This window comes from Poeciliopsis prolifica, unplaced genomic scaffold (assembly GCF_027474105.1).
Source record: "Poeciliopsis prolifica strain line A6 unplaced genomic scaffold, Auburn_PproV2 SCAFFOLD046, whole genome shotgun sequence".
In the NCBI taxonomy this organism is placed as follows: domain Eukaryota; kingdom Metazoa; phylum Chordata; class Actinopteri; order Cyprinodontiformes; family Poeciliidae; genus Poeciliopsis; species Poeciliopsis prolifica.
This window is the reverse complement of record NW_026562421.1, coordinates 4,355,001-4,382,500: the sequence shown is the minus strand read 5'-3', so window position 1 is coordinate 4,382,500 and position 27,500 is coordinate 4,355,001. Positions and strand designations below refer to the sequence as shown.

Genomic DNA, 27,500 nt, shown 5'->3' with positions numbered 1-27,500 from the left:
CCTGTCTGAACCTGATTTGCTGATCTCGGGTCACATGTTCGGCCTGTCCTGCGTGAAGGAGAACTACTCAGAGATCAACGCCTCCAAGATCTCCCACACCAGCCACCTGCTGGCCCAGACGCACAGCCTGCACCAGGTCCTGAGCGGCCTGCAGCTCAAGATCAGCCTGCTGCAGTGAGTAGAGCAGTCAGCCCACCACCAGGAGGCGCACATGTACAGAAACTCAGCGTCCCTGTCTCGGTCTGCGCAGCGCTCCGTCCCACCCCGACCTGCAGCTGTGGAGATCGCCATGGCGACAGGAGGAGGCTCTGAGCCTGACGTCCGGCCAGCAGGACGAGCCGCCCATCTGCTACGTCAGCAGCGAGCACTGCTACCAGAAGCCAGAGGCATCATGGGAAGTGGCTGAGGAAAAGGTAGGAGAGGTCAGTCTGAAATAAACTTCACACTCTGAGGCGCCTGCAGACGGAGTCACTCCCCTTTAAGTTCTTCACGTTTTCTGAGACAGATCAACAGAGGAGATGAAAAATAACATTCTGCAGATTCTTTATTAAACCACCTAAGGCTTGGAGTGGCCTAGTCAAAGTCCAAATCTAAATCCAGCTCATAACCTGCAGCAAGACATTAAGATTGATTCTCCATCCAATTAGATTTTGGCCAAGTCAGAAGAGGAAAACGAGCAGACTTCAGCTGATTGATCATTTTATTGTGACATTTTTAAAACCAACCTGAAATCCCAGTAAAGAATCTTCGGTTCTAATTGTTGTTTCTGTTTGAAGCCTGAAGATCTGAGGAAACAACCTTCTCTGAGCATCATGGACGCCAACGCCGTGTGCCACTCAGACGCTCGCTTCTTCTTCAGCATCAAGCCGGAGAGCCACTCGGAGGACGCCGGCCACGCCCACAGACAGGCCGCCGTGTCTGTGGCTCAGTGTCGGCTCAACCTGCTGGAGCACGTGGAGGCGCTGCATCACCAGATCACCGCCAGGATGGACCTGATCGAGCGAGAGCTGGACGGTAAGACGCACAGATACAGGACAGCTTTTGAATGGATGAGGAGACTGAGAAAACGTTCTTGTTCTCCCTGCAGTTCTGGAGTCTTGGCTGGATCACTCTGGGGAGCTGGAGCCTCCGGATCCTTTGTCCCGCCTCCCGCAGCTGAAGCAGCGAATCAGGCGCCTGCTGAGCGACCTGTGTACGGTGCGGCGCCTGGCGGTCTGCCACTGAGCGACCGACAGCCGCAGGCGAGTGGAAACGTAACGCTCTGTGAGTCGGTTCTGCTGGAAGAACTTTTTTGTAAAAAGAGACTAAACCCAGAGCTGACCTCCATGACCTGTCCTCTGATTGGCTGGCTGCTCCGGTTACAGACGCACCTCCGAACATGAACACAGATCATTTTATAACTCAGATTTTGTAATTGCACTAATGTTAATACCAACTGTATTTTTTTCTGTTTTGTAATCTTAAAAGAAAAAAACACAATGATGAGTTTTAAAGTTTGTTGGAACCACAAAGTTTTTTTTTTTCTTCCCAGCAGCAGAGTTTCATTTTCATCCCCAGAAGCTTCATTTGTTCAGCTGTAAACAGATGTCTGCAGAATACCTGGGAGTGCCTGCAGGGGGCGCCTCCTTTCTTCTTCTATGGTTTTAGGTTTATGTTTTAACGGCTGTTTTGAATAAGAACTGGGCTCAGCAGATCTGGGCCAGAATCAGCAGATGGTCCCACTGTGTGTTTACTGGCTTACCAGTAAACAAACGAGCCACAGCCACTGACCCACTGGTCCCACTGGTCTCTCTGGTCCCACTGGTCTCTCTGGTCTCTGGTCCCAGGTCTCTCTGGTCCCTCAGGTCCCACAGGTCCGGGATGAGCGGGGCGGCTCGGCGCACAGCTTTGACGTCAGTTTAATTGAGATGTTTTGTAGAATAAACCAGATTAAACTCCTGATGGATCAGGACAGATTTATTTCTGAGATTCTGGCTCGGTTCCACTGGAGGACAGATGTAGGATCATCTGAGCTCAATCGTTCCGTCTGATATGTGATGACAGCAGAATTGATCCAACCCTTTTGGTCTCGGATCTCCTCTGTGATCCATTGGTCGGGTCTGGTTCAACAGTTCTGCAGACTTCCTGAAGTTTCCTCTGAAAAGCTGCTGTTTTACTTCCAGTCCCTGATTGTTCCAGCTTTATTAGAGTTAGCACTGTGGAGGTTCTGGTTCTGCTGCGGTTCTGTTACCCGCCTGATCTTCTGGATCAGATGATGGATGATGATCCAGGACATCATCGTCTGAGGCAACGGAAACGCCTGCAGCAGCAGCTCCATCTATCGGCCATCATAGTTCGGAAAAGCTCTAAATTAAGTTTCTGGTCAAAAGGCTGAAACCTGAAACAATAAAATCCTGGCAGCCAAATGACAAATATTAATCTGAGTGAAACTTGATTCACGTTTGGATGATTCATCTGCTGAACTCCAGATATTTAACTTCACAGAAGCTGAATGAAATTGACGATTTGGCCTTTAATGCGTTTGTGCAGCAGATCCGGCAGGAATGTCTGGTTCCAACTAAAACCTGTTTCTATGTACATACAGCTTAAGTTTTGTCATATCCACTTAAATATTAGCTGTTTTAATGAAGACAACGTGTAAAATCAGCTCCTAAAAGCTCCCAGATCTTAGATTCTGTTTTTCTTTAGTTTTATTTTTGCATCGGTGCTTTATGAGCTTCCCTCTGCATACAAGCAGAATCAGTTTTCTTTCTCACCGTTTCAACATTTTATTTTTTTTTTTACTGAGCCAAAAGAGCTGCTTCGTTTCAGTTCAGAGCTTCTTCACACCATGGCTTGGAAATGTACAAATGTTAATCTGAATGTTTTTACGCTTGTATAAGAAACTGTACAAACCTGTAGATTTATTTTGATAGAGAGACGGATGGACCGTTTTTCAGAGGAAAGTAGATTTTTTTCCTGAAAGTAAAGCAGTAAAATGTATCCAACACTTTGTTCTATTCGCTGGTTTTGATCCGATGGCGACGTCTTCAGAGCTTCTGTTTCCTGTCAGTAGTTTAGACGTCCAGCTCTAGATGTTCCTCATTAACCCGTCGAAGCTTCGCTGTTCATTTAGTTTCAGGCTGAAGGTTTTTGTTTTTCAGAGATTCTTCTGTTGAATAAAAATGTTGAAACATAACCTGCTGCAAGTTTTATGTCTGGATTTTTTCTCAACCATGAACATAATTCAGAAACATTGTTTTGTAAAAGATCATTATTTGGCAGTGACCACGTTTAGCTACATTCACCGAAGGTTTATAAAAAGTTCCTGCAAAGTTTAGCTTTTACACCTTCAGTTTATTCAAAGGTTTGTTTTTATCTTGTCATGCAACAACAGGGTGTCCAAACGTTTTGTCATGTGAAGCATCACAATTTTTATGCTTCTTGTAGAGAAGAAGCATCTTGTTGTTGTTTTTGAAAAGATTTTGTATGTTTGCTGCAGTAAAGAAAAGGAGATAATTTGTTTGGGCTCAGTTAAAGAAATTTATTCTGTTGTTAAAACATAATAAATTTGGAAAAAGTTTTTTTTTCAGTAAAATCTCCTGACATACTTGGTTCTACTTGCTAGAAAAGCCTAGTTATAAAAAGACAGATGTCTTGTACTATACTTCATATTTTCCATTGTAACAAAATTATGTCAGTAATTTTACTCGTTTAAATTAAAGGTTTGATAAATTTGAACCAGTTTCTGACTGAAGTTCAGTTACTTTATGCCTCATTTTAACAAATTGTTACACGTCTGCTTTAAACAAAACATTTTGAGAACATTTTTACTGCAGAGTAGATTGCTGACTTATAGTCTCCATTTAAATATTTACATCAGCAAACACATTACATATTGGGAAAAGATGAAATATTTATGAACTTTACCTCAAATTATCCAACTGATCTCAAAGCAAATTTGTAGAGAAACTAAATAAGAAAGACACAATTTTTATTTTTACAAAGAGATTTTCTGTCTGGAGGAATATTAAGCAGAATTAAAGGACGCTGTAACGTTTCTGAAAGTCCTGCTGTTTGTTGTGTGAGCGATAATTATAGAGTTACTGTCCGTACAGCAGATGGTCCCACTGTGTGTTTTCCTCCTGAGCGACGATCTAAATATGTTCTGCCTGGAAGAGAGCAGGCGCGATGTTTAAGGTGTTGCTCACTCCCAAACAGAACCATCTACAGGAAGAGCTGAGATATAAACTAACATGAACAGAAGTCCATTCAAACTGTTGTACATTTAATTATGACTTTGTTTCTCAACATTTTAGCTAAGATATCAAAACAATAAGTAATCTTTACTCATTTTCACTTATTTTTTTCATATCAGTGAAAATGTACGTTCATGGGATGGAGGAAGTGTATTAAGAAGATTTATTACACAAAAAAAAATCCATCTAAACATAAAGCTCCAAGTTGCTGAAAAATTGTTGAAATATAAAAGTGAATCCTGGTCATTTCTTTAATGTCAAGTGATTAAAACTTTGTGGAGGATATGCACAATGCAATACATAACAGTTTTCACAGTGAACTGCCTCTTGTTTAATTGCATTCAAGAAGGAACTGTTTACCAGAACAATATAAATAATTTATAAAATCACAAAGATCATTTTACAGAGAAAATGCTGCTTTGTCTGTAAAAGACAAACAAAAACCTCAATATACTCGTTTATAGCTGTTGTTTTTGTTTTGTGTTTCATGCATCCATTTCTCTTCATTTTATTTCATTTATTTTGTTATAAAGGGAAATAAAAATAATTTGATAAATGGAAGCAATGCATATGATCTGTTTGTGAATGTGATTAATATTTTTTTGTGTGTGCTGTTTGTATCATGGAAATGAGCCTTTTGTTAAATCCAATGTATTTAATATTTCAGTGTATAATGTGAATTGACTAAATAAGATCAAATCAGTACAAGTAAACATAGGAAAAAATTCAAATAGGTGTTAAAAGTAAATGTAGGTAAATAAATGTATATTCAACTGAGAGCAAAGATCTTGTAAGTCAAGATAAGTGCTGACATATAAAAAGCATTATTATTATTATTATTAAATCTCAAAATTATTATTTGAGTCCCACATGACAAGCTGATTTTTTTTTATGACACATAACCAGAATCACCTTTTATTTATGTGGGTTTCTGGGGAATATTCACTGGGCTGGCATGAATCATACTTGTTGTTTTCTGTCCCTAAAGTAAACATCGAGGCCCCGCCCCTTCTGGCCCCGCCCCCTCTGGCCCCGCCCCCGTGTTTAGATTTGTGACGTAGCTCCGCCCCGGGCTGTCCGCGTGCGGCAGAACGGCCAGACACAGAACCCTCCTCGCGACCCGGTGAACAAACTGCTGGTTACCAACGGTTACCTGCTGCCGAACGGACTGAACCGCCAACCGACCCGCTTCAGGGACCCGACTGACGGTGAGCGGGAAAAACACTCCATTAGAGTCCGTTAACTGGGGACTGGTTGCCTGGTGACGACTGGCAAGCTAGTTAAAGCTGCTAACTGACCAATGGGAGCGTTGCTCCTGCCAAGCACTAACTCAAGGGTTCCGTTTGGGGAACGGTTCGGTTCGGCTCGGTTCTGATGGAGCTCGCCTACATGATGTCGTTGTTACGGATTACAGGTGTGTGTTGTGTGTGTGTGTGTGTGTGTGTGTGTGTGGTGTGTGTGTGTGTGTGTGTGTGTGTGTGTGCGCGTGCGCGCGCGCGGGCAGGGGATGTGGTCTCCCATGGTAACTGTTGCTAAGGCTCCCGAGGTTACCATCAGATTGTGGCTGTAATGTGGGCGGACAGCTCAGCTTCACGATCAGATCTGCAGCTGCTGACCCAAATTACCGAGTGTTTAAAGTAAAGGCTGATTTCGATCATTCATCCTTTCTGCTTCTCTGCCTGTTGGGAAGGTGAGTCATGTCTTTCTGCCTGTTCACCACCAGGAGCGAAGAGGAGGAGGAGCGACCTGGAGAGCTTTAAGTTTCCAAACTGTTTCTGTGGAATTTCATCACCTCAGCTCACCAGTCCTGGAGTAATTTATCCATATGAGCTCCTGTAGCAGTCTGTTTCAGGGGTTCTGATGAGGCCTCTGACTGAAGTTAGTGAAGCAAATCTCATCATGTTTTTCCGTTTTGTTTGGCATTCTTTGAGAAACTGTCGTATTAGAACTGGGTTGGTTTCAGAACCGGGTCGGTTTCAGAACCGAGTTCGGGTTGTTGAGAGTGACCGAAGGCCTCTCGTCATAAGCAGTAAGTCAATTAATCACATGATCAGTTAAAACAAACTGAATAATTTCTTACATGATTTTATCTTTTTCTCAGCAAGCTCTTATTTTGAAGGACAATTTTGTTTACAAGACTTCATAATTATTTTTTATCTAATGTTTCGTTTATTTATTTAATTGTCTTTCAGTCCCAGTGTTTATTAAAAGTTTACTTATATTTCAGAATATGTTGTTGCATTATTATGCCATTACTATTATATAACTTGAAAATGGTCTGAAAACAACAATATTATTGTTTATTGCTGTAATTTCTGGGGCAATTTATTCCCCAGTATAATTTGTCATGGTGACAAGCCTTGTCTGCCGCCCGTTTTGGGAACTGACAGTCAGAACCATGAGGGGCGTCACACTACATCTAGAAAGAGCGTAGCGGCAAGATGGCGGATGATTTGCCTAGAAAGTCGGTTGGGTTGAGGAGGTGTGAATGCTAATCCAACTAAAGCAACAAACTCTGGTCCGGTTCGTCAGAAACTCGGTCTGGGTTTGAACTGGTTTGGTTCGAATGCATTATGTGAACACTGGAAGTAAGAAGCAGAGTCCAGTGCAGGGCATTCTGGGTAAGAATCCATCCAACTTTAAATCCCTTATCGTCAGTCAGTCTGATATGCTGTATCTATTTACACCTGCGTACTGAATGACCAGCGACTTTCTGGACAAGAGGCTAAAGTGTAGAAGTTTGGTCATAATGCACAGATGAAACCAAACTCAGCCAATCAGCGGCGTGGGAACAGCCGACCGGCCGGCGGCGTGGGAACAGCCAATTGGTTCAGACTTTTCTGCATCTACAGGAAGCTTTTCAGGACCTCATCTAGTGTTCTGAGTTTTTGTGCTGTTTGGTTCCTCTGAGGGAAACTGGACCCAGTCAGACCCCAGCAGGCAGAAATAAACCCTGAATCACTTCTGCCATGCAGGCAGGATTCTGGATCCACTCTGGACTGCAGGTGGAGCCTGGTGGAGGAGGATGCTAAGCATTTCTCTCCTGCTGAACGCTGCCTCCTGCTGGTCAGGCTGTCCGTTAGCTTTACACTGACCAAAGTGGAGTTCTGTTGTTTCTTCTTCATCATTTTAACCCAGCCATGCTAAATGAACAACAACTGTCTTCAGTCAGAGGCTTCTTCAGATTCACTGTAACATGGACTGCTACATCAGATCCTTCCTGCCTACAGCTGTCAGCATCTAGAATAACTCTGTAAGAACCTGAATAGTCACAACAACATTTAATATCTCTTTGGTTTCAATAAAGTAATCTGGAAATTAATTGAATTGAACTGAAAAATTGAAAACATGATAAATGACTTGAAACTGGAAGAAGATCCAGGAGGTTCAGAAATAATTTCCTGCAGTCATTAGTCTACAAAAATCATCAAACCTGATTAATTACTAAACTAAAGATCTCTCTTTATGTATTTGAATTAATATTGTGATTTGTTTTTGTTTCTGTACTCTGAAGTATTTTGGGATAAAAATCAAAGGAGGCTGATGTGTGTTTAACTGTCATTGTATTCCTAAAATGTGAGTTTATGGTCTGGAAGAAGATAGCTGAATATCTGTTTCTGAACTGTCGTTGTATTTATGCTTATTGGATTTTCTTTATTGAAGAAACAGGAAACACTTTATTCAGGTTCCTGTTGACTTCTTGCTGATTGAGGCTTGATTTAATGTTCTGCTTTCTGTTTGACTTCAGATCAGAGCCAAGTTGCCTTTAGGACACAGTTTATCTAACCAAAACCCAATCTGCTGAAACCTGTCTGCACACACACACACACACACACACACCACACACACACACACACACACACACACACACACTGACACAGACACACACCCCGACACACACACACACACACACACACACACACACACACTGACACAGACACACACACCCCGACACACACACACACACACACACACACACACACACACACTGACACACACACACACCCCGACACACACACACCCCGACACACACACACCCCGACACACACACACACACACACACACCACACTGACACAGACACACACACCCCGACACACACACCCCAACACACACACACACACGCACACATACACACACACACACACACACACACACACACACACACACACACCACACACCACACACACACACACACACACACACACACACACACACACACACTTCATGTTTCCATCAGATTGGCTGGAAACCTCAGGCTGAGTAAATCTGATGTTATTGAATATTTTATTAAACAATAAAAACATGACGGGACTGAAGAGTTTTTCATTTCCCTCTTTGTAAATAAATGTGTTGGAACATTTGTGGATTTTTACAAATGGTTTTGAATTTGAAGTGAAACTGGTGCTGATCCAGTAGAGCCATGGTAACAAGCATCAAGATGAAAGACTTTCCTGAGTCAACAATTTACGATAAAATCAGATGGTTTCTGGAGTTCAGTCTGTGTTGTTCTTGTCGGCTGTGGGCAGGGAGGATCCACCATCTTCCAGTTTTGTAACATTTTAATCAGAGGGTCAGAGATGAGATTGTTTCATGAACTGTTCCCAGATTTAGGAATGTTTGTGTATATTCTCAATGTAAGTCTCACTTTCATTAGTTCTCTGTCAGTTTAGAGTCTTTCAGTCACAGAAACATTTGAAACTCTAGTCGACCGAAGGACTTGAGCTGCAAAACGCATTTAAAGATGCTGCAAACAGCTGCAATTAAACCAATTCAGTTATTATCCCATCACTGGCAGGACTTCCTGCTAACAGCTGCACCACTGTGTAATTTACCTCAGATCAACGACTGACCTTTGACATTTGAAAACAAGCTATGATTGTGCAGCTGTGTTTCTTTTTCTGGGTGATGAATGGATGTTTAGTTTAATTCTCTCCTTCCTGTCCGTTTAAGGTGTTTTCTACCAGCTGACTGGTGTGAAACACTGAGATCATGGAGGAGCTTCACGACGTGCAGCTGACGGAGGTCAACCTCTGCTCACAAGACAGGTGAGGGGCGGGGCTTAGACAGCTCAGACGTGGCGTGATGAAGCTGACATCGTCCCGGTAGCCCTGATAAAGAGCGATGACCAGCTCTGTGTGTTGTCGTTGCAGAATAGGGCCAGCCTCCAGGACGTCAACAGCAACGTGAGTTCAGCCCGTCGGCTTCACAACTGATTAGTGTGGAAGGATTCAAACCACTCAGCACAGAGTTAGCGTTTCATAAAAGTCTGAGTTTGTGTGTCGTCCAGGCACACCACGTGGAAACGGCGCATGGAGTGCTGCACGTCACCATGAGGAACGTTGGCAAGGGCAACCGACCCACAATCCTCACCTACCACGACGTTGGACTGAACCGTGAGTAAACGGGACGCTGCAGATGGAGACCAGAGGACATCTGGATGTGTCCCGATGTCCTCGTATCTCTCTGTCTGTCTGTGTGCAGATCAGTCTTGCTTCAACACTCTGTTCAACTTTGAGGACATGAAGGAAGTGATGCAGCATTTCTCTGTGCTGCATGTTGACGCTCCTGGACAGCAGGACAACGCTCCAGTCTTCCCCTCTGGGTAACACACACACACACACACACACACACACACACACACACACACACACACACACGCACACACACCACACACACACACACCACACACACACACACACACACACACACACAGACACACACACACACACACACACACACACACACACACGCACACAGACACACACACACACAGAGACAGACACACACACGCACACACACACGCACACACACACCCATGCGCATGCACACACACACACAGACACACACACACACACACTAACCCTAACCCTACACACACAGACACACACACACACACACACACACACACACACACGCACAACAGACACACACACACACACACAGACAGACACACACACACAGACACACACACACTAACCCTAACCCTACACACACACACAGACACACACACACGCACACACACACACACACACACACACTCCATAACCAAGTGGCCTCTAATTAGCTCTGAGTGTGTGTCCAGGTACCAGTACCCCACCCTGGAAGAGCTGGCCGACATGCTGCCGCCTGTCCTTTCCAAGTGCAGTAAGTCCTTCGTCCACTGGAGCAGGAAGGGAGTGTTGCGGCAAGGTCACTCAGAGGTCACTCTAAGGTCACTCTGAGCCTGGTTGTGTCTTCAGGGTGAAGAGTGTGATCGGTATCGGCGTCGGAGCTGGAGCCTACATCCTCGCCAAGCTGGCTGTAATTAGACGCACCCAGTCATCCTCAGTTCCATTCTGACTCCTCCCACTGCTCCCAGTAAAACCAGTTGTTGTTTCAGCTGAACAAGCCCAACTTGGTGGAAGGCTTGATTCTGATCAACATCGACACGTGTGGCAAAGGCTGGATGAACTGGGCCGTCTCCAAGGTAACCGTCTCCCCAGATGCAGGCGATCGAACGAAGCAGAGACACAAACTGAGCCTCCATTTTGTTTCCTGCAGCTGAGCAGCTGGACCAGCAGCCTGGTGACAACATCATGGAACACCACTTCACCTCTGTGAGGGACACCGCACCGTCCTCATGTCCCACAGCATGTCCAGACAGCACTTTATCTGTGTGTGTGTGTGTGTGTGTGTGTGTGTGTGTGTGTGTGTGTGTGTGTGTGTGTGTGTGTGCGTGTGTGTGTGTGTGTGTGTGCGTGCGTGCGTGTGTGTGTGTGTGTGTGCGTGTGTGTGTGAGCAGGACGAGTTACTGGAGAACAAGGACATCATTCAGATGCTGAGACTTCACATCTCTCAGGACATTCCTCAGGAGAACCTGGCCTTGTACTTCAGCTCCTACGAGAAGTGAGGTGCCGCCGCTCACTTCCTGTCAATTCTGTCGGTTAATCCTGATTAATCAATCAGAGAAGTACTGATTTGCTGTGATCTGTGAGAAATCAAGCCTCTCTGCTGCATCCCAGTGCTAACTAGAAACAACCAATCAGGGCCAGCAGGCTGGTCTTAGCAATGCTAAAGCTAGTTAGCATGGCCACCATGATGCTGGCAGATAAACTGTTTTTCTGTGATGATAACTTGTTTCTCCACCATCAGAACATTTAGGAGCAAGTACATGAGGATGATATACTTTTATATTAAAACTGTCAAAACATGGTGACAGTTTTAATAAATATGTAAAAACATGTAACTTATAGAAGTTATTTTATGCAATTAATGCCCTGTGTGTGTGTTTCTGTGTGTGTGTGTGTGTGTGCATGTGTGTGTGTTTGTGTGTGTGTGTGTTTGTGTGTGTGTTTCTGTGTGTGTGTGTGTGTGTGTGTGTGTGTGTGTGTGTGTGCATGTGTGTGTGTGTGTGCATCAGCCGTGTTGACCTGGAGATAGAGCGGCCCGTCCCTGGTCTCACTGGAAGCAGCATCGTCACGCTCAGGTAACTCCAGCCCCAACCTGAACTCACCTGGTCGCCCGGTTCCTGTCGGCCGCTCTGATTGGCTGGTTGTTCCTCAGGTGTCCCGTTCTGCTGGTGGTCGGAGACATGTCACCTTTTGTGGACGCCGTGGTGAGTCTCCCCCTCTTCATCAGCTCTCTGATTGGCCATCTGTCTGTCTGCAGTATTTATGTTTATTTCCTGTTCTTATTTTAAAACTTCATATTTTTCTGGATTTTTGTCATTTTAAGAAGTTTTGTTTGTTTGTTGTGCAGGTGGATTGTAACTCCAGACTGGATCCCAGCAAGACCACCTTGCTGAAGGTAACCACCTGTTCAGGCATTGTTACCATGACAACATCTGTTAATTATTGCAGTAAATATTGTGTTCAGAACATGTTCAAGTAATATATATTGATACTTGGCATGATAATGCAAGCTCGCCTCTCAAAGAACAAAAAATACTGGAACTGCTTACTTATCCAAAATAAAACAACCCAAAACAATCAGTAAAAAAGAAATAAAAACCATAATAAAACAGTTTATTATGTCTCTGCCTATGAAATTTTCCTTAAAAATTTTTAATCACAATAATGGAATATATCAAGCTCATTTTAATTTATAATGTGATTAATTGATTAACTATCTGTTATATCCAAATTCGTCACTTTGTTGTCTTTTTAGTTTTTCTAAATTGTTTATGGAGAGAAATTTGTCCCAATATTCTTGCAAGCAAAGGACATGTTCAAAAATTCAACTTTGAGAAACTTCATCAAAAAAATCAATTTTGAGAAAAATGTACTGAGGCTATGAAAAAGATGAACCTGCATTTGTTCATCTTTTAATTTTTTTCTCAAAGAAAACTTTGAGAGCAAGTTTTATTAATTGCATTCATTTCAAATTGAGTTTTACAGATTATGTTCCAAACTACGGAAAGCCAAAAGTGTCACAAAACGCCTCTTTCATCACACATCCGATTAAAACATTGGTTTCTGACTGAGGACGCTGTAAAAATGGCCAACATCCTGTCAACACGCCACTTTTTCGACATTGTAATACAACCTTCTGCATGTGAAACGTGATGTTCAATGACCTGAATAAACATTGTACATTTTTGAAGGTAGTCTTAAGATAATTTATAGTTATTACAAACATATAAATGTCACATCTGCTGATTTCTCACAGTGTGATTGTGACTGACAGTTCGGGAGTTCAGCCTTTACATTGTGAATCAACCAAACGTCACCAGTAGATTAAAGCTGGTCACTCTGATGATGTCATTCTTTATCTGTCCACTAGATGGCGGACTGTGGGGGGCTTCCTCAGGTGGTTCAGGTGAGTTTCAGATGATCACCAGAATTCCTGGTTCAGTTTTAATGTTGAATGAAAACAAAATGATTTTTCTGTTCAGCCTGGGAAGTTAGCCGAGGCCATCAAGTACTTCCTCCAGGGAATGGGATACAGTGAGTATCTGCCTCCCAATCAGCTGATTAACAGGCTTTATCCTGATCTGCCTCACATGTTCAAGACAAATGAATCTGCAGCTAAAATTTCTAACATACAAAAGCTTTCTGCTGAAATCAGTCCACTGATCTGGGGATTATTGATGATTATTAATTACATTTAATCAGGTTGTTATTGTGCTGCTATCAGGTGTTGAATAGATCAATAAAAAATCTGGTGACTTTAATTCAAATAGTTCAGTTTGTTATTGAGTTAGTAAAGAAAACATTTGGGGGGATTTTAGTTTTTAAATTTATTTTTTTGGTCTGTACTTTTTAACAGATCTGGTGCAGTCAAATAGAGAGAGATAGAGAGTGTGTGTGTGAGTGAGTGTTTGTGTGTGTGTGTGTGAGTGTGTGTGTGTGTTTGTAGCGACCTGACATTGAACAGCAGGTTCTGTCTCTAAATGTAATTAATTAGATGTTATTTTATTGTTTGTAATATTGCTGCTGGAACCTCTGACCTTTGCCCTTGCTCCCCCAGTGCCCGCAGCCGGTATGACCCGTCTGATCCGCTCCAGAAGCCGCTCCGCCAGTGGGACCTCGATCTGAGACCGGCGCCGCAGCGCCACCGACACCCACCAGGGGGCGCCGCTGAAGTCCAGACCATCCAGACAGCAGTTGCTGCCTTGCGGTTCTGGTTCTGCTCCTCCTCCAGTTGTCAGAGTTCTTCCTGAAAAGTCCAGTTCAGGCTGGACATCGGACCGGTGCGGTTCTGTTATCCAGTGGTAACACGTTTCTGTGGAGTTTAGATGCTGTTGTTCTGTGGTTCTTGTTCTCTTGGATCAGACATTTTTCTCTCTTTCTTGTGGTTCTGATCCGATCTTTTTGATATTTACTCGTCGTTGATATTTGGTTCTGTTCGGTTCTGACGGACCCGACTCCTTCAGGAAGTTAAATATTTAACGGAGTTTCACGTCATGAAACTCATTCATGAACTAAAGCTTGAGGGGAGGTCCAATTCAACTCCAGAACCAGACTGGTTCTGCTTCTAAGTCACGGCTTGGCCCGAAACCAGAACTCATCTTCATCTGCTTTGTCAGAACTTAATTCTGGTACCGCCGGGTCGGCTCGATCCGCTTCCCTCAGATTCTCTGCAGTCCTTTTGTCGGCATGCCGAGTCGTAGCATGAGAACTTTGTGTGGACCCGATGTTCAGCTCCACTGAAGACACCAACAGCCCCAGAACCCGGTTCTGGTCCATTCTCTTCAGTAAACAGGAATCCTTTAGATCAGAACCGGGTCCTGCTGCGGTTCTGGTTTCCTGTTGCTCTGGTTCTAAACCTGCTGGATGTTTGTTTCTGTGGTTTGTAATGAAATAAAGCTGAAATAAATCAACGGCTCCTCGCTGCTCAGAACCAGAACCAAACCTGCTTAAACACGGAACGATTCTGCTGCTGCTGATCGAGTCCCGCCGCAAAGATATGGAGACAAATTGGGGCCAACACTTTACCTTATAAAATTGAAAAACTATAATTTTTAAAAATAAAAAGTATTGAAACTGAAAAAAATAAAATGACTAGAAAAAACAACATTAACCTGTAAATAAGTTTTGAGTTGTGTTTCTTCAGATAAGCATTTGTTTGCATTTTCCGGGTTTATTTGGTCGTATCTGGTTGCCTTTATTTGACAGTTGTCAGACAGGCAGGGACTCGAACCATCGCCTTCGTACATGGATCACGCTTTTCCCCTGCTCACTGCAGAGACATTTTTGAGGAACATTTTGGCTCCAGTTTAGCTCCGTACGGGCCCTGATCCAGCCTCATTCCGGGCCCATCCAGACTGAAGCAGAATGTGGAACGGGATCATTTCAGAACCTGAAAGACCCGATCAAAACCGCCTACAACTTTATTGCCTCCACTTCCATCAAAAACAGCAAATGAATTATGGATAAAACCTGACTGCACATCAAACAGTTTATTATCTAACAGTGGGAAAACTTTCAACCCTTCAGAACCGCTAGGGGTCAGAAACTGTCAGCGTCCTCTGGTGAGGAACCACATCGTGGTTCTGGTGAGAATGCAATCTGTTGGGTTCATGTTGTTCAGCTGGCAGCAGGGGGCGCCGTCTTGCTGCAGAGTCTTCCCAGCAGGCCGGCCATCTGCAGCAGGGAGTTGACTCCTTCAGCCACCCGCATGTGAGTGAAGCCGATCTCCTGGAGGAAACGAGAACCGGTTCCTGATCACATCAGGTCCAAACGGACGGGCTTACAGCATTTTCTCTCAGTTTAAATAAACAAAAACAATGATTAAAAAGGATAAACTTGCAGAATGTGGAAAAAAAAAGGACTTAAAGCTAATTCCTGTCACTCAATTATTAACTAATTGAATGAATAATTTGTTTATATTGCCATCTGTTTGAGAACATTTTGTTCAAACTGTAGTCTCACTTCTACGGAGGCCAAAATGTGCAAACAGAATGACAACAAATGCTGCAACTACAAAAAAATTGAAGCAAAATGCAAATCACTGCAAACTTGCTCCACAAAACGCAAGTCCTCCAGACCACTAGGGGAGTCGACCAACAAATTATAAAGACGTCCAACATAAAGCTGGATGAAGAAAAGCTGTGCTGTCCACCTTATTCCGATCCCCCATGAGGCTTTGCATGATTACGGGGGCGACTTCCGCCATGAACCGGAACCAACAATTTTTTTTCATATTTGCAACTCGCTAACCGCCGTTCATCTGAGCTTTCAGGCTATAAAATATGTGTGAACACTAACTAGTTTGATGCTAACTCAACGCCATTCCTGTCGCTCCCCGTGATCCTCTACACTGAGCAGCTCTCATAGCAGACGCTGTCTGGAAACAAGTTTGACTAAATATTGTACCAAAGTAACCAAAAAGAGAGATGGAACTTCTATCATGAATGTAGATCAGCCAAAACCCTACAAATTACAAAGAAATGCTGCTACTTCTGGTGAGCGCTGGAAGTTAGACCCATAAACGTTTCCCCAGTGAGCCTCCCAGGAATAAGGTTGATTTACTCAAGCTGTAATATTACAGACTCCCCCTAGTGGGCTGGAGGAGTTCTGTCTTATAGGAAGACTGCAGTAGTTTTCCTGTTGCTCCTATTTCATGTTTTTGGAGTTTGGGTCATTCATGTGTTGCATCTGTTAGCCTCTGTACGCCTGTCGTCTCATCATTGCAGCTTTAATAGAGATTGGGTTAAAGTTTGAGTATTTTTCCCTTCAGCTTCACTGTGGGAACAGTTTTAGTTTCTTGTTTATGCAGCAGAGTTGAAAACATTCAGAGCCAACACAGGTTTTCCTTCCTCATTCAGTCTGGGAAGCTTTTTCAAAAAATCGCTCTAATGCTCCAATAAATCCTCAAACAAGGTCCAGTTTTCACAAAATCAGCAGATTCCAGCAATTTTTGTGCTCATCATAACTGTACATTTTTTCTGTTCTGCAGAAATGGTCAAAAATGTTGAGTGTAAGCAAAGCAAAAATCCCACCTGCAGGTGGCAGTATTTCTAACAGAAGCTTGATGTCAAGTTTTAGAAAAGACATAAAAGTTATTTAAGTTCTTTAAAAAATAAAAATGTTACAGTTTAGCTGTCTGGTGTTTGTTTTTTTTCTTCTTTTAAATGTACAATTTGAAGGGAATTAAATCTTGTGAAGTTCCTAGTAAGCAGAGTTAAAGCAGCGCCAGCAGACCGGTGATTGTGCTCAGTGTTTCCTCCTGCGCCTCACCTTGATGAACTCCAGCTTCAGGTACTCGGCCATCTGGAATGTCTTGCAGACCCTGAAGATGTTTCCCATGATGTCCTCTGGGGAGTAGCCAGCGCCCACAGCTGCTCCATCACCCGGTACGCTGCATCCACATCCCCCGCCACGCAGTGTCCCAGCATGCCTTTCACCAGCAAGGGATGCGGCTCATCGCACACTTTGAACACGTTCTCACTGTTGATGTAGCCGAAGCCAGAGTGGGTGGATTGCAGGTTGTTCAGCGCCTGGAACCAAAGCAGAACCATCAGCAACTTCAGGCCTGCATCCAGCCTCCTAACCCCGCCTCCTGCACCCTAGCCCCGCCCCCAGCCTCCTAGCTCTGCCTCCTGCACCCTAGCCCCGCCTCCAGCCTCCTAGCCCTGCCTCCTGCATCCTAACTGAATTGGACGAGCTAACGGTCCCAAACAAGCAAAGCTAAACTACACTGAAGGACCCAGAACTATCATGACCACTTCCTGACTCCGCCCCTCACCTGCCGCATGTCCCCCTGCGCTGTGAAGATTACGGCCTCGAGCCCGTCATCAGACACGGCCAGCCGCTCTCGCTCCACCACTTCCTGCAGCCGGGCCAGCACCTGGCCGTCCGTCAGCTTGGCGTAGCGTAGCACAGCACAGCGCGACTGGATCGGCTCGATGATTTTGTCGGAGGCGTTGCAGGCGAGAGCGAACGAGTCGTTTTGGAGTAGATCTCCATGATCCTCCTGAGTGCCTGCTGAGCGCCATCAGTCATGCTACGGGAGGCAGAACAGCTTCATCAGAACAGGAAGTAAAGCAGGAAGTGTCCATGGAATCAGCCTCCGCTCACCTGTCTGCTTCATCCAGGATGATGATCTTGTGTCGACCTTTGGGCAGCGTGACTTTCTGCTGGGCGAACATCTTGATCTTGTTTCTCACCACATCAATGCCCCTGCAAAGCCACCATCAGCAGTCGTCACTAAAGCCCCGCCCCCTGTGACAGCATCACTAGAGCCCCGCCCCCTGGGACAGCATCACTAGAGCCCGCCCCCTGGGACAGCATCGCTAAAGCCCCGCCTCTCTGACATTGGACCGCTGGGTCTCACCTGTCGTTGGAAGCGTTGAGCTCCAACACGGCGTCCTTCATGGCGGCCCCCAGCAGAGTGCGGGCCAAACACAGGATGCTGGTGGTCTTTCCTGTCCCTGGAGGTCCTGAACCGCATCAAAACATCTGGATCAGTTCCTAAGACTATAAACGAGCACCCAAGCCCCAAGTATCATCCCTCCACCACCATGCATGACTGGTGATGTTTTGTTCTGAAATTGTTGGCTGAACAGATGTCTGAGTGATCTCGTTAAAGTACAAGGGATGCCTGACTGACACCAATGTGACCTAAGTGATTATTTTTAATTATCAATTAATTATTCTGACAATCAAATTTTAAAAATTACACATTCTGAAGACTTTTCAATTCAGCCTTTTTAGAAATTAAAGGCTGAGGTCTAAATGATTAATAACAACTGGAAATAAAGTTTAGAAATACAAATCTGAGTGTATGCTCTCCAATAACCCTGTTTTGACACTTTTTCCTTGCACCTTCCATGCTTCTCCTGTCCTGCTAACATTTCCCTGCAGACCACATCCTGACTCCTGTGCTTCAACACTGACCTGCTATGATGATGTTCGGGACGTTTCCCTCCCTGGCGAAAACCTCCAGGCGGCTCACCGTCTCCTCGTTCCCAACTATCTCATTCAGTTTCAGTGGCCGGTACTTCTCCACCCAGGGCAGCTCGTAGGAACTCCCGGAGCTTTTCGACGAGGACTCCCCGGCCGGTGTCCGTCTTTACCCGCTTCCACTCGGCTTCTGGTCGCTTTCCCTGTCTGCCATCTCTACGTCCATGTTGTCTTGTCTGGTTGTCAGCCCGCGAAACGGGAACCAAAACCTCATTGGCTAGGAGGTATTTTCGAAGGAGGTGATTGGATAAGAAAAGCTCGTGATAAGTCAGTGAAAGACAGTGGCTTCGCATCATTTCCCACTGGGCGAAGCAGGCGGCGCGCTGGACTGAGTGGAGTTTACTCCGAATTGACACTATAGTCAATAAAACTCACGTTTCTGCACCCGTAAACATTAGAATATTTAAATTAAATCTTATTTAGACACACCATAAAATTCAACACTGGTTGAAAACTCACTCAATTTTGAGCAACCAAACATTTACAATGCCTATAAAATGTTTCTGTTTAACTGCTGCTTCAGATTAACTGACTACTGTTGATCCGGTTGAGCGCCTGCCTGTGGTCAGATGAGGGAACAGCAGCTGGTTTCTCTCAGGAAGCCGTCACCGACCGCTGGGACCAACCAGTTCCTGCTTCCGCAAACAGAGTGCTGTTCCTCAGTTTATCGGCTCATCAATGCAGGGACTGCCTTTCGCTTCCTGGCTGTGCTCTACACCCCTCTCTGCCCCGACATTTATGAGTGATTGATCCGCGACATGACGGCCAACAGCCGCTGTTCGGTCGCGGAGCCCCCGGGGCTGGAGACCCAGCGGCGGGAGATCGAGTGTCTGCTCCGGGAGACTGAGCTCCAGGCTGGGGACAGCTGGTGAGTGTCCGCGCAGACCCACGGAGTCATTCTGAAAGGCTCCACCAGTGGTACCACTGATTTACAATCACTATAGCAGGAGCTGTCTGGTTCTGGGGTGGTTCTGGTGTCGGTTCGGGTTGTTTGGGGGTTTTAACGGCTCGGCGTTTCCTGTTAGCCTGAGCTAGCTGACCGTTAGCAGTGTTAGCCGCTAATGCTAACAGGAGGAATTAAAGGGAAGTCATAACAACTTTCAAGTGGTTGTTTTTATTTATCGGAGCTGGGTTCGGACCGGACTGGTTCCGCTAAGTCCAGCTTCACTTAGAGATCCAACACATCTCACAAAGAACTTGAAATAGTCGCGAATATTTTCAGTTTCGATTTTCTTGAAGGAATCTTCTGATTTATTTCATGTTTTCTCCTTTGAAATAATAAAATAATTTCTCCATTTAATGAAACAGTCAAAAACATGGATTTCTAGACATCATGTGAAGCAGAAATAAATCTTAATAAATAAGATTGTCATAAACAAACTCGGTTTATTTCAAGAAATTAATGTTAAGAAGTAAAACTTGTATAAAACAGATTATTTACATAGTGAAATATTTCAATCTTCATGCTCTGGCTAGATGTATTAATGGAAAGTTGAGTGGAAGGTAAAAGTGTCTTGAGAGCCCATTTAGGAGTTTGGAAGATGATTACAAGGTATAGCCTGGAAATTGAACTTAAAACCAGTCAGATCAGATGAATCGACATGAAGAAATGCAACAGTTATTCTTTAATTTGTAGCTCTAAGAGTTAGCATGATGCTAAAGGAGCTAAATGCTGTTAATATTAGCTTTGAATGTGACCAAACAGACATGAACGATGTTCAGTTTTCAACCCAAATATGACTGCTGGCGCCTGTCTTCTTCTGCTCCTGTTTTTATGACGGCCAGTAAACGTTCTCATCCTTTCTGGGAGATTTTTGATCAGCTTCTCTCTTTGGATCGTCATGTTGAGACAAACTTTCAGCTCCGAGCTGAATCTTTGTTCCTGAATGTTTCTGGTCTCCTGAGTTTCCGTTCCAGGAATTAAAATTAAAACTGCAGAGAATCAAAACAAATCTAATAAAAAATGACCAAAAGAGAAAAGAGACGTAAGCAGAATCACCAACAAAGAGCCAAAACCAGATGAGATTCTGCTTTTAATCTGGAAACAGGAATCAAGTTCTCCAGAAACACTAAGTTATTTTTATCTCCTTGAAATATGAAAGGAAACAAAAACAAATGTAAATATTATAGTGATAGGGTGTTGTGTGAACCCGATGCAGGTCAGAGGTCGTGTTGCTGCTGCTGTTGATCAGATCTGTAGTTTTTCCTCATGTTTTCCCTCTGGATGCTGCCGCAGCACCGTGACGCTGCAGGATTCTCCACTCCTGGTTTTACTTTCTGTTCTCCATTAATAAGTCATGAATGTCTGCTGCTCTGACTCCTGCTCCGGTTTCCGTCCCAGGCGTCAAGCTTCCTCTGGTTCAGATGTTTACCTGCTTCTGATTTATGAAGCAAAGTAATGACACAATAATGAGGAGAAAATGTTCTCTACTGTGTTTTAGAATCATCTGGCTGAATCCTGTTGAACAGATCTCAGTATTTAAAGTTTTATCAAACATTTTCATTGGATTTTATGATAAACCGTAAAAGAGAATGATCTGGAAGAGAAACGATTTGATGATTCAGGATTTAAAATGGTGGCCAGCAGAAGCTAACGAGTTGAAGAGAGCCGTCGCTGCTTTCAGTTTCTTCTTTTTTATTAATGATCATGTGAGGAAGACAAACATTAACCTGCAGCAGAAACCAGTGCACAGATCCACAGATCAGGCTGGAGAATCTATTATAGATGTATAAGCTGTGGACTCTGCAAATCTAGAATAGAAACACATTTATTCTTCCAGAAAGGGAAATAAATAAGATTTGGATTTTATCCAGTTGTGTTGAAAAGCCACAGCTAACATGTAGAAGGACCAAAAATAAAAAGTTCTGAAATGAATCAGTTGACTTTACAGTCATGCGTTCAGGGTGCTGATGCGTTCAGGGTCCTGGACTCGTCACGGTGAGGCATTCAGGGTGCTGGATGCATCGCCGCGATGCGTTCAGGGTGCTGGACACGTCACGGTGAGGCGTTCAGGGTGCTGGACACATCGCAGTGAGGCGTTCAGGTGCTGGACACATCGCGGTGAGGCGTTCAGGGTGCTGGACTCGTCACGGTGAGGCGTTCAGGGTGCTGGACTCGTCACGGTGAGGCGTTCAGGGTGCTGGACTCGTCACGGTGAGGCGTTCAGGGTGCTGGACTCGTCACGGTGAGGCGTTCAGGGTGCTGGACACGTCATGGTGAGGCGTTCAGGGTGCTGGACTCGTCATGGTGAGGCGTTCAGGGTGCTGGACTCGTCATGGTGAGGCGTTCAAGGTGCTGGACACGTCACGGTGAGGCGTTCAGGGTTAAGTCCTGCAGCTTTACTCTGAAAGATTTTGTTAAAAAATACTGAAGAGTGTTGTGAATATTAATGCATTTTATATGTATAACATTTTCATAAAGAAAGGCATTACTACTGTAAAAAATATTATTTTCCATAACATGCATTTTTATGAATCTATTCTCTGCTTTTTGAAACAGAATTTCCAAAATATATTTAACATAAAAGCTCAAATAAAAAGGTTCTTTAATTTGTAAAAATACATTTAAAGTCGATATTATGAAACATTTATTTTGAAAAGTCAGGTTGCTTATGGTGCTCTGAACAAATTTTTGACCAAATAGAGAAGAGTTTGTAAAAGTCCAGACCTAAATCTAACCGGTCCGGTTTGGTTCTGCAGGTATGTGGTGGACCGGCGCTGGTTCGAGCAGTGGAAGGAGTTTGTGGAGAGTGGAGACCAGAACTCGTCGTCCTTCCCGGGCCAGATCGACAACACCGAGCTGTTTGAGGGTCAGTGAACGCCTGTACGGTTCCGATGGGTTCCGATGGGTTCCGATGGGTTCCGATGACCCGTCTCTGCTGTTTCCAGACCTGGACTCGTACCACCTGAAGGAGCGGCTGGTGGAGAACGAGGACTTCATGCTGGTTCCGGCCGCCGCCTGGCACAAGCTGCTGCAGTGGTACGGGATGGTAGACGGCCAGCCGGCGCTGGAGCGGAAGGTGAGCCCACCAGAACCGCTCCAGGCGGGGGGTCCTGGGTCCGGGCCCGTCTGACGTCTGGGTCTGCTTCAGGTGGTGGACCTGCCCAGCACCCTGAAGGTGGAGGTTTACCCCGTGGAGATCTTCCTGTGTCTCCACAGCAAAACATGGAGAACGTGACCAGCGCCCAGTTCAGCCGCACCGACAGCATCCGTGAGTAGAGGACCGGTTCTGATCCGCTAGAACCCGTCCACAGGGTCTGCATGGGGTCAAAGATTACATCGTGTTTTCTCATCATGAGGCCCAGTTTAAGGAGGGGATTCAGGTCCAGAACCAGACTGAGAACTTCATGTTCTGATTGATCTGCCGAAATCAGATCAATGGCAGCATTATTAGAACAATATTAGACATTAATAATAAATGTTTCTGGATCTTCCAGCTCTACGACCTTTGACCTCTGAAATCTTTGTCAGGCAGCAGGTGCCAGATAAATATTCATCCAGCAGGTAGAACTGGTGATGCTGATCCTGATCAATAATTGTGTGTGTGTGTGTGTGTGGGTGTCTCTGTGTGTGTGTGTGTGTGTGTCTCTGTCTGTGTGTGTGTGTGTGTGTGTGTGTGTCTCTGTGTGTTTGTGTGTGTGTGTGTGTGTCTCTGTGTGTGTCCGTCCGTCTGTCCAGACGCCATCCAGGCGGCCGTGTGTCAGGCCTTCTCCGTGCCTCCGGGCTCTGAGTGTCGTCTCTGGATGAAAAGCTCCGACAGCAGCTGTGAGCGTCTCAGGAACATCCAGGTCAGCGTGCTGGACGCCTGCTTGAGCTCTGGGATGGTGAGGACACACACACACACACACACACACACACACACACACACACACACACACACACACACACACACACACACACACACACACACACACCACACACACACACACACACACACACACACACACACACACACACACACACACACACACACACACACACACACACACACACACACACACATTGATCTCCACTCCACAGGCATCATGGTGTGTGAAATGATCAAGCAACAGAGATTTTCTTGTTAACCAGTGTGTGTGCGTGTGTGTGTGTGTGTGTGTGTGTGCGCGTGTGCAGACCATCATCATGGAGACGAGGAACGCTGACGGTACCTGGCCCAGCTCCAGACCTCAGATCATGTAAGGATGAACCCAGAGAGTTTGAGGAAACGCAAATTAAACTCGTTTGAGCCAGGAAAGAAAACCTAACTGTGAGGAACTGCAGGAAGTAGACACATTGTGATAGATCAGTGGATTGATTGATCAGTGATCGGCCGATACGTAGATGTGAAACGGATCCACAGAGGTCTGAGAATCGGCCACCTTTACGTTCTGCAGTGAGTTAAAACTCAGGTCACCTGGTCACACCTGCACCTTGCTGGTTTACAACTTCCTGACTCTGCTGCTAACCTTTCAGACCAAAATGGCAACTTTATTTTTTCTTCTTGAATGACAAATATAGCGTCTTTTTTGATGTTCCTGGAGAATTTGGCAACAGTTATTTAAAAAAAATATTTATCAGGAAGTTTTTTCTTTAAAAGATCGGCCAGGAATCGGTGCAGTTCCAGTAGAAAGAACATCAGGGAATGTGTTTAAGGATTTACTGGATCTGAGCTAAAACTCACTCCATCAGGTTCGATCGATCGGTTTCCCTGGATCCAGACTGAAGTTTGTGTCTCTGCAGGAGAAACTCTGCAGAGGAGCAGGACTCGTACCGAGGACAGCCGGGGGTCTGCGGCCTCACCAACCTGGGCAACACCTGCTTCATGAACTCCGCCCTGCAGGTCTAACACACACACACGCACGCACACGCACACACACACACACACGCACGCACGCACGCATGCACGCACGCACGCACACACACACACACACACACGCACGCACGCACGCACACACACACACACACACACACAAACACACAACATACACAACAACACACACAGAGACACACACACGCACACACACACACACACACAAACACACAACACACACACAGAGACACACACACGCACCATAAATTATGGGATGATTTCTGTAAATGTCTGGATGGATCCTGGAATAAAACATCAACTCTGATCCCAGTGAAGCAGTTATTCCGACCTTTATTTTGGCGATCCTGCGTTTCCTGTGTGCAGTGTCTGAGCAACACCCCCCCCTGACGGAGTACTTCCTGCGGAGCTCCTACCTGGACGAGCTGAACTTCACCAACCCTCTGGGGATGAAGGGTGAGATCGCCGAGGCTTACGCTGACATCATCAAGCAGATGTGGTCTGGCCGCCATTACTCTGTGGTGCCGCGCGTCTTCAAGGTACCGCCAGCCGCCCGGGTCGCCTGTGTGTGTGTGTGTGTGTGTCAGTGATGTGCAGTGAGATTGGTGACGCACAGACTCCTCCAGAGTTGGATTTACAAATCCAAAATCAAATATCGAAGCTATATTTTAAATTTGGCCGCAAGTAATTAAAGCTTCTAACAATATAATAGCAAGAAAGATAAAATAATATCAACATTTTTTAAGTTATTGAAATGCTTCTCTTTCCTTCTCCATCCTGTTGTAAACAAAATGTTCTTGTTTCTTATTTACTTTTATTTTCTAAAATCTTTCAGCCAAAGAAAATGTTGTTTCTGTTCTGCCTGTAATTTCCTGACTGTTCAGCAGCTTGTTGTGTCTCAGCATTCACAGTATACAGCGCCCCCAGAGGTGAGGCACAGTACTGCACTGCCTCACTCTGGTCATATGTGTGGGTGTGTGTGTGCGTGCATGTGTGTGTGTGTGTGTGCATGTGGGTGTGTGTGTGCGTGTGTGTGTGTGTGTGTGTGTGCGTGTGTGTGTGTGTGTGTGTGTGTGTGTGTGTGTGTGTGTGTGTGTGTGTGTGTGTGTGTGTGTGTGTGTGTGTGTGTGTGCAGACCAAGGTGGGACACTTTGCGTCTCAGTTCCTGGGCTACCAGCAGCACGACAGCCAGGAGCTGCTGTCCTTCCTGCTGGACGGTCTCCATGAGGATCTGAACCGGGTCAAGAACAAGGAGTACATCGAGCTGCGAGACGCCGCCGGACGTCCGGACCGGGTAAGAGGCGCCGGCCGAACCGCCGCCCTGTGTCACGTCCAGGAAACGAACTCTGTGTCTCCACAGGAAGTGGCGGAGGAGGCATGGCGGAACCACCGGCACCGCAACGACTCGGTGATCGTCGACACGTTCCACGGCCTCTTCAAGTCCACACTGGTCTGCCCCGAGTGCCACAAAGTGTCTGTGACCTTCGACCCCTTCTGCTACCTGAGCGTCCCACTTCCTGTCAGTAAGGAGCGCGTCATGGAGGTCTTCTTCGTCTCCCTGGACCCCCACGCCAAACCGGTGCAGGTAGGCCGCCGTGCTGCGCCTCCACTGCGCCTCCACTGCGCCTCCACTGCGCCGCAGAAACACTCAGACCCTCACCGCGTTTGTCTCTGCAGCACCGGGTCGTCGTCCCCAAAGCAGGAAGAGTGTCGGACCTCTGCGCCGCTCTGTCGGACATGACCAACGTCCCGCCCACACAGGTCAGACACCGCTGGACCAAAACAAACACCTCGACGTTCAGATTCATCGTCCTGCAGAACGATGAATGTCTGGAAGGCGTTAAAATATTCTGTATGGAAGACAATTAGTGCCAGTTTCTAATGCAGACATCGTAGTGCACAAGACATAATTAGCCTTCATGGAACTATCATGCAAGATATCAAAGTCTGTCCGGTGGTGGGAAAACCTGAGGCTGAGCTCAGAGTTCTGATCCGGTTCCACAGAACCGAGCCTGAAGCTTCCTGTTTCTTCTCTGTGTTCCAGATGGTCGTCGCTGACGTCTTTAATCATCGTTTCTATAAAATCTACAACCCTGAGGAATCCCTCAGCTGCATTCTGGACCGAGACGACATCTTTGTGTGAGTAAACCAGAACCGGATCGGTTCAGCAAATCAATCAGCCGTCAGGCATCCTATCGGCCCGCTGTCGACTGATTGGTCGCCAGTCGTGTGATCGGTCAGTGTGATCTGTCGTGTGATTGGTCGGTATGGTGGCTCCTGACAGCAGCCGTTTGTCCTGCAGGTATGAGCTGAGTCAGCAGGACGAGGACTCGGTGCTGCTGGCGCTCTACCTGAGGGAGCGCTCCCACTACAGGGACTACGGCTCCAGCAGCAACTCGTACGGAACACGCTGTTCGGACACCCGCTGCTGCTCAACGTGCCGCGCGGCAGCTGCAGCCAGGAGGCGCTCTACGGCCTGTTCCTACAGCGGCTGGCGTGAGCGACACTCTGCAGAGACGGGGGGGCGACCCGGTTTCCCTGCAGGTCTCAGCTCAATCTGTCCGGCTGTTTGCAGGCGCTACGTTCGACCTCCTGACCCCGCCGAGGAGCTGGAGGAGGAAGAGGAGGAGGAGGACGAGGAGGAGGAGGAGCTGTATAAGACTCAAACCAACGGCATCAGTGATGGTAGGACGTTCAGTTTTTAATAAAGCTTCTGAGTGAAGATTGTCATCGTTCTGGTCCATAACTTTTCATACGAGATAAAACTGAAATGATCTGAAGACTAAAACAGATTCAGGTTGAAATGTTCTAATTTATTAAATTAGGACAAAACTACGACTTTTAAATCAAAACTGTCCAACAAAAATATGAAGTGTAGCTCAAAGGGACAACTTTCTGTTGTCACAGTAACCAGGGCCTGATGCTGCAAGTTAAACCCAAACCTGCTTTTAACCGCTTCATTAAAACTGACTGAATTCAGAAAGTATTTCAATAAAAACTCACTTAAATCCAGCTTTTATTGCTGGAAACAGATTTAATGTTTTGTTTTTTTCAAAATAATAAAATT

The 27,500-nt window shown here is 45.5% G+C and overlaps 2 protein-coding genes and 2 pseudogenes across 3 annotated transcripts in view; 3 read left to right on the top strand and 1 right to left on the bottom strand.

The window, feature by feature from the left end:
* LOC129377196 (PHD finger protein 20-like) overlaps positions 1-3,178 on the top strand; it is an 11,710-nt gene extending 8,532 nt beyond the window's left edge. Inside the window, exons 15-18 of one of the 2 annotated variants that reach the window (XM_055056988.1) lie at positions 1-174; positions 251-413; positions 777-1,014; positions 1,088-3,178. The exon at positions 1-174 is cut by the window's left edge and continues 22 nt beyond it. In XM_055056988.1, coding sequence (XP_054912963.1) covers positions 1-174; positions 251-413; positions 777-1,014; positions 1,088-1,224 — 712 coding nt within the window. In that variant the 3' untranslated portion in view covers positions 1,225-3,178. Of the gene's footprint in view, positions 175-250; positions 423-776; positions 1,015-1,087 lie in introns of both variants that reach the window. The other variant, XM_055056987.1, reaches the window with a different exon arrangement.
* Positions 3,179-5,450: 2,272 nt separating this feature from the next.
* Positions 5,451-14,539, top strand: LOC129377027 (protein NDRG3-like; annotated as a pseudogene).
* A 503-nt stretch (positions 14,540-15,042) lies between these two features.
* LOC129377026 (replication factor C subunit 2-like) lies at positions 15,043-19,048 on the bottom strand (annotated as a pseudogene).
* Positions 19,049-19,148: 100 nt separating this feature from the next.
* LOC129377024 (ubiquitin carboxyl-terminal hydrolase 11-like) overlaps positions 19,149-27,500 on the top strand; it is a 14,912-nt gene continuing 6,560 nt past the window's right edge. Inside the window, 17 exon segments of the mRNA XM_055056753.1 lie at positions 19,149-19,491; positions 22,323-22,432; positions 22,512-22,642; positions 22,715-22,783; positions 22,786-22,834; positions 23,302-23,447; positions 23,740-23,801; positions 24,346-24,445; positions 24,800-24,818; positions 24,821-24,972; positions 25,569-25,727; positions 25,794-26,018; positions 26,111-26,194; positions 26,478-26,572; positions 26,736-26,836; positions 26,839-26,929; positions 27,009-27,118. Coding sequence (XP_054912728.1) covers positions 19,382-19,491; positions 22,323-22,432; positions 22,512-22,642; positions 22,715-22,783; positions 22,786-22,834; positions 23,302-23,447; positions 23,740-23,801; positions 24,346-24,445; positions 24,800-24,818; positions 24,821-24,972; positions 25,569-25,727; positions 25,794-26,018; positions 26,111-26,194; positions 26,478-26,572; positions 26,736-26,836; positions 26,839-26,929; positions 27,009-27,118 — 1,813 coding nt within the window. The 5' untranslated portion in view covers positions 19,149-19,381.